This window comes from Populus alba, chromosome 7, assembly GCF_005239225.2.
Source record: "Populus alba chromosome 7, ASM523922v2, whole genome shotgun sequence".
Classification (NCBI taxonomy): domain Eukaryota; kingdom Viridiplantae; phylum Streptophyta; class Magnoliopsida; order Malpighiales; family Salicaceae; genus Populus; species Populus alba.
In genome coordinates this window covers 763,636-777,610 of record NC_133290.1, presented here as the reverse complement: position 1 = coordinate 777,610, position 13,975 = coordinate 763,636, and the positions used below count along the sequence as shown (strand labels likewise).

At 32.9% G+C, this 13,975-nt stretch overlaps 2 protein-coding genes across 7 annotated transcripts; both read left to right on the top strand.

Moving 5' to 3' along the window:
• The first annotated feature begins 1,418 nt into the window (after positions 1-1,418).
• LOC118032031 (uncharacterized) lies at positions 1,419-7,299 on the top strand. 6 transcript variants are annotated; one of them, XM_073410471.1, is made up of 11 exons: positions 1,419-1,650; positions 1,721-1,911; positions 1,991-2,051; positions 2,176-2,224; positions 2,369-2,423; positions 2,502-2,589; positions 2,986-3,104; positions 3,302-3,427; positions 4,033-4,126; positions 4,797-4,951; positions 6,269-7,299. In XM_073410471.1, exons 1-11 carry the CDS (start codon positions 1,434-1,436, stop codon positions 6,359-6,361), a joined length of 1,248 nt encoding a protein of 415 aa, XP_073266572.1. In that variant the 5' UTR covers positions 1,419-1,433; the 3' UTR covers positions 6,362-7,299. The 6 variants fall into 6 exon arrangements, with proteins under 6 accessions (XP_073266572.1, XP_034892478.1, XP_073266573.1 ...); XM_035036587.2 differs by having other exon boundaries at positions 6,262-7,299; XM_073410472.1 differs by lacking the exon at positions 3,302-3,427.
• A 4,534-nt stretch (positions 7,300-11,833) lies between these two features.
• On the top strand, positions 11,834-13,828 carry LOC118032033 (protein SHORT-ROOT). Its single transcript, XM_035036591.2, has one exon. It carries the CDS (start codon positions 12,154-12,156, stop codon positions 13,387-13,389), a length of 1,236 nt encoding a protein of 411 aa, XP_034892482.1. The 5' UTR covers positions 11,834-12,153; the 3' UTR covers positions 13,390-13,828.
• Positions 13,829-13,975: the final 147 nt, after the last annotated feature.

Sequence of the window (13,975 nt, the reverse complement as noted above, 5' to 3'; positions counted from 1 at the left end):
TTTTCAATTTTGTTTTAGATATTATTACACATTGAAGATTCGTGATAATTTTTTTAAAAAATATATATTAAAAAGATCAGATTTTTCTTTTTGTTAGTTACCATGTGTTTAATATTAATGTGTAAAATGCCTTTTAAAAGTGTTTTTCATTTAAAATTACATTGAAATAAATTTTCAGATTTTTTATATCAAAATCATTAAAAAAAAAATATCAATTTGATGTTTTTACAAGCTAAACACACTTTTAAAACGCACCCGAACAAAAACAAAAACAAACAACCTTTTAATCTTTTTAAATCTATAAGATAAAGTTTAATTATTGTCCCGAGACAAAAGAGACATAAACTGAGGAGACAAGATAAAAAGTAAAGAAAAGAAAAAAAGATGGAGATAAAATTATCTTTGATAGTAATGTACAAGATAAATTGATCATCTTTGTATTCTGTTTGGTTATGGTAGATATGATAAAATAAAATAAATTATAAAAAAAAATCTAATTTACATTACCAAATGTATTATTATTATTTTACTTTAGTTTATATTGAGTGTTGAAATTAATAATATTATAATAACAATAGTTATAAAATCAGAAATGACTTAATGAAATGACTGGAGGCTTGAATTGATCCGAGTTAAAAAAAAAAAAATAGAAGAATTATGAACTTGGTTGATAAATAACCCAAGTAAAAAATCTATCGATTTTTTTGGAAAAAAAAATAATCAAAACAAGGTTGCTTTGATATATATATATATATATATATATATATATATATATATATATATAATTAGGTTAATCAATTTGACCCTTCAAACCTGTGACCTCAACCTTGTCTCGGAATGACTCCCGAGCTGGGTTTTAAAATTATGATAATAATTATTTATATCTATACGTTGACTTGAGTCAACCTATATTAACTCTTCTAGCTTGTGACCTAAACTTTGTCTTTGTTGATCTTAAATCAGATTTTAAAATTATAATAATAATAATGTTTATCTTTACATTGATTTAAGTCAATGTAGTGCTAACCCTCCCGATTTGTGATCTAGCTTTTGCCTCAGTTAACCCCAAATCAGTTTTTAAAACTATATAATAATAATTTTTATTTTTATATGTCTTAGTTAAACAATTTTAAAATAGAGAGTGTTTTACAATAATATTTTAAAAATAAAAAAATAATATTATTTTTAAAAACTTATCTTCTCTAAACCTTCTAATTTAAAAAGATATAAATTCCCTTAAAAATTATCTTAAAATATTTTTTTTATACCCCTATATCTTTAACCAAGCATATTTTTATGTTTACCTTTTGTCCCTGCGAAGTAATCAAACGTTACCAAAGATTATCATTGGAAAAGCATGAACATTATTAAATATGGAAGAGCAAAACATCACATGCATCACACGTGACAAAATAAACAAAAGAAAACAAGCCATGGCCAGAACAGGGTATTGGCAAGTAGGAACACCGAAAATGGAGAAACACAGAGAGAGGATAGAGGAGCTGCTAAAATTCACTCTTGAATCCCACATTAACCAAACCCTAGAATTCAATGTAAGACTCTCCAAAGACTTCTGCATTAACCTCCTCGAAGAATACCCAAATGACATGTTATGTCACTCCACACCAACACCAACACCAACACCAACAGGTAATAAAAACCATATAAGAAATTATTTTTCAAGTTAAAGATTTGATTTTTATGCTCAAATGGTCTGCAGATTCTTTTGATGGGGTTGCTCTATATCCGTTGTATAAACGTTTAGCTTCAGCTTTGTATCGGTCTGTAAAGTCCGGTGCTGTATGTAGAACTTATGAGAAGATGGTGTTTGGTGATAAAGATAGCAACTTGAAGCAGAAAGAAGAGAATTGGGATCAGTTAATTAAAGAGAAGGGACTTGAATTGATAAATGTAAGCTTTTGTTGTAGGTTCTTGAGTATCTTTAATTAATATTGATTGGTGATTAAAGGGTTTTTTTTCTCTTGATCAGGTTTTGGAGGGTATATCTTGTGAAATTCATGTTCAAGAACCTTACTTTTCACTCTTGAAAGGTATTATTTTTGTTTCTTTGATATGGGGTTTTCCCATGTTTTTGGCTTTTAATTTTTTTTTGGATTGTCTGTTGTTTATGTGGTTCAAGACATGTTCTTTAGTAATCTGGGGTTGTGTATATAGATGGGAGGAAAACAATCGAAGGAAGGTGTGCTACTGGTGATTACATAAGGTAGATGATTTGCCATATGGTTTAAGTACACCATCATGAATATTTGCAAGTTAATGATTGTGCAATCTTTAAAGAACTCTGTGCTAGAAAGTGGGTGAATGTCTGTTGTAGTAGCTTATATTTGGCTTGTTTTGCTGCTGTTAGAATTGAGCCGGGTGATTTGATTCTCGTTAACAAAATTGTGGTACTTAAAGTGGAGGTGAGACCACATTTATAAGTTAAATTCATTTATTTATATTTCCAGTCTGGCCTATAAAACAATTTTATCTATTTCCAGGATGTTCGCAGATATGCTTCATTTTCGAAGATGTTGCAAGCTGAGAATCTCGAGAAGGTCCTTCCTGGTGTTAAAACTGTTGAAGAAGGTAAACCTAGTTTTGTGTTGATGTTTAGTCTCTGCGGTCAAAATGATGTTCTTAGTTGAGGCATTGCAATGATGAGTTGCTAGAATTAAGTTGTCATGCCTCTTAAGTACAAGTAATGCTGGGAGTTAATTAAACTCCAAGACTTTATTTAACTTGTTAAGTATAGGGTGTAGGGTTCTTTTATTTGTGCATAACAGTTAATTGGGTTGTAAACTTCTAAAATGTTCTGGTTTGCATTTCTGGAAGAATCTTTACAATACACTCTTTGCTCCAAGTAATCTTTTAAATTCTTTGCATTGTTTGGAATGAGAGATGTATTGAAAAAACTGTTGCGATTGCTTTCTTGAATTTATAAGGTCTGAATTGTATAATTGTTATGATTTGATGGCAAGCCAGGTGTCAAGATTTATAGGAAGTTTTATACAGAAGAAAAGGAAATGTCTAATGGTGTCCTCGCAATCTGTGTTTCAAAACTGACTGCCCAGCCATACCTTTCTTTGTCTAGCATACTGTTTGTGAGTTTTTCCTGAACTCTTGTGATTCCTATGTTTTATTGCGTGAGACTTAAGCCTGATTTTTATATTGCAGATCATCAGGATATGTATGTGACATCGTATATATCATGTGCATCATGTTTAGAAATAGTCATAGATGTCCTGTAAAATGACACCGAGAGCTAAAAGTTCTGATTATTTTGGTGTCTCTAATTCAGGGATTAAGTTATGGAGGTGTACGGAGGCTACTGGGTCTTGCAGATACTGGTGGAACAGTTTCTAATGCCCTACCTCCACCAAGATCAACGCTTCTCTCATCCTTCATTTCCCCCTATAATCCAAATGTAAAATTATGGTTTGTTATGAATTGTTTCATGCTTTATGCTATCTCCAAAGGTGTTCTTTTAGCTCTTTCTGGACCCTTTTATATAAGAAACTGGATTGCATTGAATTGGTCTGTTCAAAATTTGGATTCAATAAAAATCTTAGTAGAGAAACCTCATAACTCAAGCCACATATCCATTAAAATGCAAACAACAACTATTCTAGTAGAAAGGTAATCATCTACCCTGGTTTTCTTCTTAATATTTTGAGATGTTAATCTCTTTATCATCTTCCACGTGAATCTATTTATCTTCCAATTTAGCATCCGTGAGAGAATTATACAGTATAAAGGGTACAATCTCTTGGTTGATGGACTTAGTATTCATGCTGCCTTGAGACATCTCAAGCAGTGGCAGCCCAGAACTTATTCAATTTTTTTTTCATTCTCTATGGACACATTTCCTACTTTTTTCTCCTTTTTGTCAAAGTGTCAAGGAAGCACGCTGTCTTCCAATTTCATTATGCTTAAACAAGTTCATGTGTGCCAATTTTAGAATTTTCTCGAGCTTGATTTTGTAAATATTTTGTGCTTCATGATTCTGAATTTTTTCTTGATTGGCTTGAGATCAAAGGCAGTGCCTTGACTCATGGAGCAAGGGCCTTGGCAAAGCATGCTGAAAGGAGCAGAGACAGATATTGGGGTATTCTTGGTGGAAGTGGTGAGTACCTTTTAGGATTTCAGCCCTTGAACCAGAATTCTCATGTTATTGTTGTGTACAGAAGTCATTTATGCGTTAATCTTTTGCATGTTGTTCTTTTCCGTTGCATTTTAGGATTAACATGTATTTTCTTGCATCAGTGAGGTGTTCTCCTCCCTTCTTCTTTTTAGCCACTCAACAGTTACCACTAGCCACTTACTCTCACAAGATTGCTATTCACTTCTAGAACTGTCAGCACCACAAACATCACCTGCTAGCACTTTACAATCAGGACAACATTTTTTAAATCTAAAACTTGACCTACAGAACTCACAATAATCTATGGAAAATTCCATGGAGAGTCTCCTGACTATTTAAACTCTGACCAAACCCCTCTCTCCTATGATCCTACCTCTGGTTAGCATCAATCAATGAAAACCTTAGCTAGCAGAATAATTCCCTTACCCAAATTCTGCCACAGATGCTTCTTAACAGGAGCAACAGTCATCAATAATATCATTATTAATTGTCATCACTTATTATAAGAAAATGGATATGTTTTATGAGTTGCATGGTTGTGCAGGGATATGGTCCTTTCTTTGTTAAGGAATTTAGTGTCACATGAGCAGAAAGAGTTTTTCTTTTATTGGCCTTACTATCATATGCCTGGTTACTAACTGATATATTGTAGATTCTACAAAAAATAGGCTTGCAATGAATGTCATCAGTCGCTTAATAGTTTCTTGTTGCTGGTCAAACATTCATGTTGTTCCACAACATGGGGCTGTTTTTGAGATAAGGGTGGCTGATGGTTATGGAGCACGTTGGTCTAAGGATGGAACTAAGGTATATATATGCTATTGTAGTGTTCCTTGTAACTTTGTGTCTGCATGCATGAATGGATAACATGCTAGAAAACAAAACAAAAATGTGTTCATGTGAATCAGGATTGGCTCAGGCTTAAAATATGCAAAATTTTCAAGCAGAACACGAAAGTTATGCTAATTGAGGCCTTCTTTTCTTGTGGATAAAAGAACATGTTGATATGTAGAGAAGAAATTGCAAGAAAAACCTGTATGCAAAATTTTCAAGCAGAACACGAAAGTTATGCTAATTGAGGCCTTCTTTTCTTGTGGATAAAAGAACATGTTGATATATAGAGAAGAAATTGCAAGAAAAACCTGGAGAAGACATCCAAAAAAGTAGAAAATGAGAGCACCAAAGGCAATGTATAAGAGCACTCAAATCACATTTAGACCCTACTCTATGCTATGTTGTTCTCTGGATAACAGCTTGGTACCCTGTTGTGTGCCCCTAAACTGAGTGCATCTAATGATGGATTCCTAATGAAATTGACAGCGGTGAATCCATTCAAATTATCAGAGTAGCTTATTGTGAGATTTGTGTGGTTTATACAAGGTTGTATCTCAGTTCTTGTCTTGGAAGTACCTTCAACTATAACATCCTAGCCAAAGAGCTGGTAGCTCAAGTGGCACCATGACCCCCCTCCTGCCCCCTAGAGATCTTAGGTGTGAACCTCTTCTTTGTAACCAAAAAGAAAAAAGAAATAAACACTAGAATTGTTTCTCAGTTAGATTTATCAGTTAGGACAATGCTTACCACTCATCTGCAACTCTTCGTAGAATTGTTTCTCCAAGGAACTATCTGGCAAATAATCTGGTTTTGTTTGCATCAAGGGATTCAAGAGTGTGGATTTTATCAAGTTATTTTTATTGTTCTTAAACTGACTACTCAACAGTGCCTACATATCATTTCAAAAGCATTTTCCATCTGATTATGGTAATCCTTTGAGCTAAAAATTAAAGAAAGACATTCAAAGAAATCAGTTGCTTTGACTCTATCCATTCACTGACAAACAGTAAGGCTGGCAGTTCCAATCTCTAGTTATGATGGCACAGCCATCCATTCCCATCTCTCTCAACCTTTTTACTAGCTGTGCTAGTGGTTGCTTTAGGAAAGCATGCATATAACTGTTTCTTTTAGTGCTAAAACCCATAATTGGATTGTAATTATTGTCCTCAGAAATATTTCCTTTTAACAATGTGAATTCAATTGGCTTTTTGCTTACCTGCTGACTCTGACCCTGTTATCACTGCCCAAGATTTAACTCACTCATTGTTTTTGTGTCATTTCAGTTCATAGGATTTCTTGAACCATACATCGAAGATGGTCACTCAAGAAGATGGAAGCATTAGTTTGCATGAGGAGGCATATCTACTGGCATCCTTGGACTAACTTTCTCAAAGTATTGGTGCACACCCTACCACTGCCCTCTCTTTCCTTTTGTGTCATTTCAGTTAATAGAATTTCTTGAACCACAAATGGATGGTGATAACTTAAAAGGAATGAAACCATAATTTGTGTGGGGACATTCCTATTGGTGTCCTTGATCTATAAAAATGCCATCATGATGGTCCATCTTATGATACTGACTGGGACTTTAATAATTGAGGTCATTTATTTTTATTGATGTTCAATCTCTGCTTCTTAATTGAAAATGTGAATACAAAGTATTCTTGAGCTTGGCTGGTAAGGGGCAATAATCGTGGTGGAACTAGCATTGGTTGGGTTTTGTCCATGCAGATATGTTGATCATGTCTTATGGGAAGTATATTGGAGGTTTACAATCATTCCTTAAATAAGTGGTTATCTCTTGCTAGCATGTCCTGCCTCATACACACCCATTCTTTGCTTACGTGACAAAAGTACTAACATTATGGTTGAGAAGCAGCCTACAGAAAATATACAGTATGTGTGGCATGTATCAGTACAGGTTGTTCAGGCAACTTGAAATAATATTGAAAATGTTGATTGGTGATGACGATAAGAGTAAATATTGCATTTCTTGGCTGCCATCATGATAGATTTCATGTGGTTTTCCTTGTGACAAGATTTGCATCAATATAAATAACAAGGCAGTAACAGATCAAGGGCTGGGCACTGTCGGCAAGTGCTTGTGTGTATTACAACTGTTAAATGAACCATCATCCTCAGCCCCGCCATTCATTAACATTTAGTGTGTGTAATTATCTCGTGGACAATTGATGTTAACATTTTTAAGGATCCTCAAAAGCATGCAACATACACTGGCTAAAGACAATCTTTGTTTCCCCTCATTTTGTTACTTCTCTATTATTATCTGAATGGACATGCAGTTTGGCTTTATTGCTTTATGTACCTCTTGATTTATAAAGTTCTATTGTCAATCTATTTGCCCCATGTGTCTCCTCTTCTAGCACATGTCACTCAATTTCTCTTAAACACGGTTGGTGTTGTAGTTTCACCGATTTCCGTTTGCAAGAGGTTGATGTGGTTAAATCTCATCGTGTTTATGATCGGTGTTGGCCCCCTTGTCAAAAACTAAAGGCTCATAGATTTCTAACACAAATACAAGGGCTTTCATTGATCTGACACTGATTTTATTTGTTTTGCCAGGCATCTTTTAGGTGTTTCCGGTAGTATATTGTGAGGAAGCATCAAATTACAACTCTGGAAATAATTTGATGCTTGCTAACATGGGATCAACTGCTTTGAGATGGCCATTTCCCATGCAGTGAGATAACCTAGGCAAAGCCCTTATCTTCCTATTTTTCTTATTCTGCACTATCATAACCTGAATCAGTTGTTTTCTTTCGGTTCAACATGAGGTCTGATGAGTCCTAGGCAATAAAATGAGGTAGCTTCCTCTTAAAATCCCAAGCCTCTCTCCGTGTTTTCTAGGATCTAACATGAAACGTTCTGGTGAAAAACCAGTCTCAACTATCTAGGCATTTTCCCGAGGAATGTAACCTTCGTAATGGCAAAACTCACGAAATGATGAAGAAAACAATTAAAATCTATATACAAAATCATGGGTTTTATATAAAATTGATGAGTTAATGGAGCCAAGTAACATCTACCTACCAAAATTCTACTTATCCTACTATACAAGCTAGAAGAACATGTCATGTTGGCTCATCAATTTTCCCATCTAACATAGTAATCAATATTATTAAAATCATCATTTACTCTCCAATAAAACCTTCATATTTTAAGAGAGGAAAGAAAATAAAACAAAAACTTGAAGCAAAGACATACAATTTCTCCAATGATTGGATAGAGAAACAGGAACCTTACCCTTGTCTTCTTGTCTAATCATTAGCATGGAATAATCTTCTTTTAGATATCGTTTAATTTTGGTTCTATCCACCTTTCAACCCTTAATTTGTATCTTCATTAATGGATTTTTAATAGAAAAATCAGCAATACATGTGCTCGTTTTGTTTTGTTATGTTTTTTAACGAACCTTTTATTATTATCTCAATGCAGAAAAGATGGATATAATAAGAATAGAGAAGATATATTATCTTCTTTTTTTATCGTATAAATTCTCTCCAAAACTATTATAAATATTAATTTAATTTATATTTTTATCTTTATATTTTTAACCACATGTTTCTTTTATATGTATGTGTGTGTTATGTTAACTAAATGCAACCTAAATAACTCTTTAAATACATGATTTGTTCATGTATTAGATGTTAGAGAATAATATAAATTATATCTTGAGAACTCATCTAACAGCTTAAGCTATTAAGTTAAAATAGTTCTTTGACAAGGTATTAGAGTCTCGATGATCATGTCGTCATGAGTTCAAATCTCATTATCTCTATTTATTTAATAAAAATCAAGCATAAGATAATATGGACTTGTGCACATTTTAAGTTCAAAGAGCTTTCACTTGAGAAAATATATTAAAGAATAATATAAATTATATTTTAAAATTTCACCTAATAACTTAATTTATTAGGTTGAAATGATTTTTTTGATATTAAAATCATATTGTACTCCGAATATTCATATCAGTCCTTTTTTTTATCTCTCTTTTTTCTGATTCTTTCCTTTGCCTTTGTTTTTGTGTGTTGAGTGATGCCAAAGTACTGTACTTGACAGCTTTAGCAACGCGTCAACAACTTTAATGGGGTTAGCAAGCTTTAACCTAAAGTCAGGCCTTCCTCGCTAATTCCTTTTTAAAGTGAAATCCTGTGCAGTGACAGAAACTTGCCTCTTTAATTAATTACTACTATGATTAATTTTAAATATCCACAGGCTAATTGGGTCATGGTCACATGAATTTAAACAAATCTGAGAAGGATTGAATTGACAAAAAAATTAAGAATTAAGAATATTATAAAAGAAACATTTGATGTACTTGAATGTCTGTTTTTGACTAGGAAAATCAATGTTTAGTGTCTTAAAAAAAGTTGATGATGGTTGTTTAATGAATATTACAAGACATGTCACGTCATACTAGCATTAGACCCTATGAAAACTCTTTCTAGCTCATGTGTAAAATCTGTTTGAGAACGAAATGTAAATTTGTGTTTATAAATATTTAAAAAAATTTTGATTTAAAATAAAATATATTTTTATGTTTTTACATTGTTTTGATATATTTATGTTAAAAATAATTTTTTTAAAAAAAAATTAATACATTTCTAAATAAAAAAAACACTTTGAACTGCTTCCCCAAATTCAAACAGGCTCATAATTTTTAAATTTTGAATTTTAGTTGGATTTTTGAAATAAAAAAATAAATATAAAAAATATAAATATATTTCGTTGAAGAGATAAGGATAAAGATATAAAATAAATCTATTTCTAAGATAATTTATTTAGTTTTTTAGGTTGTTAAACTATGTTAGATATTAGTTTTTTTGGTTTTTTTGGTTTTTTTTAACCAAACTCCTGATTTTTTGTCATTATCTAAATAGCTATTTTTTAATGCAATTCTTGATTAATATAAAAAAAATCTCTAGAATAATTTTAGAATAAATATTTATAATTTCAAAATAAGAAATTCATGCATTATTCTCATTATCTTCATCTCTTTTGTCTCATGACTAATAATTAAATAATATCTAAGTTTTATCTACCACTTGATTAAAATTAATGTATTAACAAATTATAAATAGTAATTTTTTAATGTTATAATATTTTTAAAACATGACTTTTAAATTAACAAATAATTGGTGAAAATAAAAGTTTTGTGTGGTGGTAATTCAACTCCCTTACAATCGTGGCATTAAATAAGCTTGGGCTTCAGAAATTTGAGAAGAAAAATTGAGAAACCAAAGTGGTTTAGTTTATTTTGGCAATAAATTGATGGAGTGTTTAGAATTGTGGCAACAATTGTTTTTTAATGTGTTTTTTATTTAAAAATATATTAAAATAATATATATTTTTAAAAAATAGTTTTGACATTAGCATATTAAAATGATTAAAAACATAAAAAAAATACTAATTCAAAGAAAAAAAATTAATTTTTTAATTTTTTTTAAAATACTTTTAAAATATAAAAACAAAATGCTAGAATTGTTTAGAAAGACCTTATTCTATATGGTCCAATAATGAAATATTTTAAGATTGTGGATATAAGAATTGGAGTGCTCATGATCCCATCCTTCAAATCCTAAGCTATTAAAAATAGAAGGTGAGCATTCAAAGTAGATTTTGTTTAGCTTATAATTAACTCCATACTTATATATTTATATATATTACATCAGGCTGATTATGCAGAATCATCATCATTATATATAGTAAATAGTGATCAAAATAATTATGATGAGTAGAGAAAGGTGCGAAAAGTTATAAGCAAGGACTCTTGAGTGCCAGTAAAAAGTTGACAAGAGCTCATTTAGGTAAAATCATATCACATTAAAGTCTCAATTATTTAGTCTATTTTCCAAGTACTTTTTTCTTTTATCGTTATCTTTTTGTTTGTGTTAGCTGGAAAAAAATTTGTTCCTTGTTGTTTTCCCTTTAGCCACTAAGTACTCGGTTGCTATTGAACATTTATAATTAAGGATTCCGTAGGTTTATTTTATTTCTGAGAATATATGTTTTATTCCTTCCAAAACCATGCATATGATCACTAACGACTGATATGATGCTCACCTAATTAATATTTTTTGGCTTTTAAATATGGTCTTTGCTGCCCTAATTAGCTTTTGGTGCGTTGGAATTGCATGCTATACAATTACAATTAGATTATATATACATGGGGTCAAATTAAGAACAATTTTCTAGGGGACAGAACCTAAATATTTTTTTTTCTAGTTGGACCTACCAGCCATATACATGTAGCACATATAACAAGAAACATGAATAAAGAATCTTAAGGGTTGTAACTCAACTAGTGAGGTTTTAGTTTTATTTTTCAGAGATTACTAGTTTAAGTTTCACAAATCTTGGAGTCACCAGAAATTTATATAATCGTTAATTTTAGAGCCCAAAAAATTAGTCAAGATATGCGCAAATTGATCAAGACATCCACATTAATAAAAAAAAAATATACATAATGTAATAGAACAAATATATACTAGCTAGGGCTTTGAGGTTAAGAAACCAATAATACAATATTTATGCTAAGCTTATTGCAATTATGGTTGCCAAATCGAACCACTACACTAGCAATTAGGTATTTTTCATCTTGAGATCACATCATTTGAAGCTAATAATTAAAAAAGATGAAGTAATTAGTCCTCAACCTCTAGTTTGGTCTCAACTCCAAATGTATCTAGTGCACTAAATCTATTTTAGTGGAAATATTTAATATAATAATGTAATGTTTCTATAGGGCATAAACTTACCAAATACTTCTCAGGGAACAAAAAATGTAGTCTTTCTTATGATATTGCAGAAGAGTCATAGGAAACCACATGCCCCTAGTAATCACCATAGGTTTTAGCTTAAAACATATTATAAAATACACATAAAAATAGAAATTCATATATATTGAGAATATATAGCTAGCATGACTATGACCCCCAAACCCCAAAATATATATATAATACTACGGATTTCTATATCATAGCTTTGTACTTGGCCAATTTTGAATTAGCAGAGGTACTGCCTCTAGAGTCAAAGGGGGCCTCCCCTCCCCTATCACCCACGGACATAACCATCTTCGGTCCAAAAGACAGACTCAAAACACTTATTTCCTTCCCACCAACAAAGCAATGATCAAATAGCAGCTAGCTATAGACATGCAAAGCAATAGCAGCAACAACAACAACAATCAGCCTCAGACTAGTCATACATCAACAAGCCGTTCTTCGGACTCCGGTGAGGCTTGTGGGGCAGGAAACAAATGGGCATCAAAGCTTCTTAGTGAGTGTGCAAGAGCAATCTCAGAGAAGGACTCTAGCAAGATCCATAACCTTCTATGGATGTTAAATGAGCTTGCCTCTCCTTATGGAGATTGTGATCAGAAATTGGCATCTCATTTCTTGCAAGCTCTCTTTTGTAAGGCTACCGACTCCGGCCAACGGTGCTTCAAAACCCTAACAACAGTAGCTGAGAAGAGCCACTCCTTTGATTCAGCTAGGAAATTGATACTAAAATTCCAAGAGGTAAGCCCATGGACTACTTTTGGTCATGTGGCTTCAAACGGTGCAATTTTGGAGGCCTTGGATGGGGCGAGCAAACTTCACATAATTGATATAAGCCATACCCTTTGCACACAGTGGCCTACTTTGCTAGAAGCTTTAGCTACAAGAAATGATGAGACGCCGCATTTAAAGCTCACCGTCGTGGTAACTGCTAGCATTGTAAGATCAGTCATGAAAGAAATTGGCCAAAGAATGGAGAAGTTTGCTAGGTTAATGGGAGTGCCCTTTGAGCTTAATGTTATCAGTGGGCTAAACCATTTAGGAGAGCTCACAAAGGAAGAGCTAGGAGTTCAAGAAGATGAAGCTGTCGCGATTAATTGCAACGGGGCATTGAGAAGAGTTGGAGCAGAGGAAAGAAATTCTGTGATCCGGATGTTTCAATCACTCAACCCTCGAGTTGTGACAATTGTTGAAGAAGAAGCTGATTTTACCAGCTCAAGATATGACTTTGTCAAGTGCTTTGAAGAGTGCCTTAGGTATTATACACTATATTTTGAGATGCTAGAGGAGAGCTTTGTCCCAACTAGTAATGAGAGATTGATGTTGGAGAGGGAATGTTCAAGGAACATAGTTAGGGTTTTGGCTTGTGATGAAGAAAATGATGGAGGAGAGTGTGAAAGAAGGGAGAGGGGAAGCCAATGGTTTGAAAGGCTAAGGGAGGCATTTTCCCCTGTCGGGTTCAGTGATGATGTTGTCGATGATGTCAAGGCATTGCTTAAGAGATACCGAGGTGGGTGGGCACTAGCGCTACCTCAAGGAGATCATGAATCTGGAATTTACTTAACATGGAAAGAAGAACCTGTGGTATGGGCTTCTGCATGGAAACCCTAGAGGAGAACCATGGCTAGAACACCATGATCTCCACACTCAAAGTCAAGGCCCGGCATGGCAATTTATTCACAATTTGGGAAGCACTGCCATGAACACAACATATTGATTCTTGTCAATCATGAAGTACTACTGCTTTCACTTTTCATTTCTTCTTCTCATTCATGCATATTTGTGTCTTCTGTACTCCAACTTTTCTTTTCTTGTGCTTTATGCTTGGGAGTTTGTGTTGCTTTTTAGCAACTTTAATTAGATCATTGTATTTGTTTGAAGGTGTTTGCACTTGTTCCTCTTTTTCAGTTCCACAGCATCCCTTTCCCTTTTGTCTTTCCTGCTCAATATCTTTCTCTTCATCCCATAGTGGGCAATTTGTAAGCAGTACATGTTTTCATAGAAAGCGATGATATATATCAATGATACGACATAGTTTCTATTCATCCACTATCGAAGAATAGCTAGCATGCTCCACCTTTAATTTTTCTTTTCTTTTCTAATCTTTTTAGTCCCCTTTAATATTCCTTCCTAATTTCCTAATGTACTATATTGACAAATCTTCAGTGGACTGCTGGTGTAAATTAGCTACAAACAG

What these genes read in the sequence shown, in the direction of transcription:
- LOC118032031 (XM_073410471.1), top strand. Translation starts at nt 1,434, where the DNA reads ATGGCCAGAACAGGGTATTGGCAAGTAGGAACACCGAAAATGGAGAAA. An exon ending in AGGGACTTGAATTGATAAAT is followed by an intron (nt 1,912 to 1,990) that starts GTAAGCTTTTGT and finishes TCTCTTGATCAG; the next exon opens with GTTTTGGAGGGTATATCTTG. An exon ending in TTTCCCCCTATAATCCAAAT is followed by an intron (nt 3,428 to 4,032) that starts GTAAAATTATGG and finishes GATTGGCTTGAG; the next exon opens with ATCAAAGGCAGTGCCTTGAC.
- LOC118032033 (XM_035036591.2), top strand. Translation starts at nt 12,154, where the DNA reads ATGCAAAGCAATAGCAGCAACAACAACAACAATCAGCCTCAGACTAGT.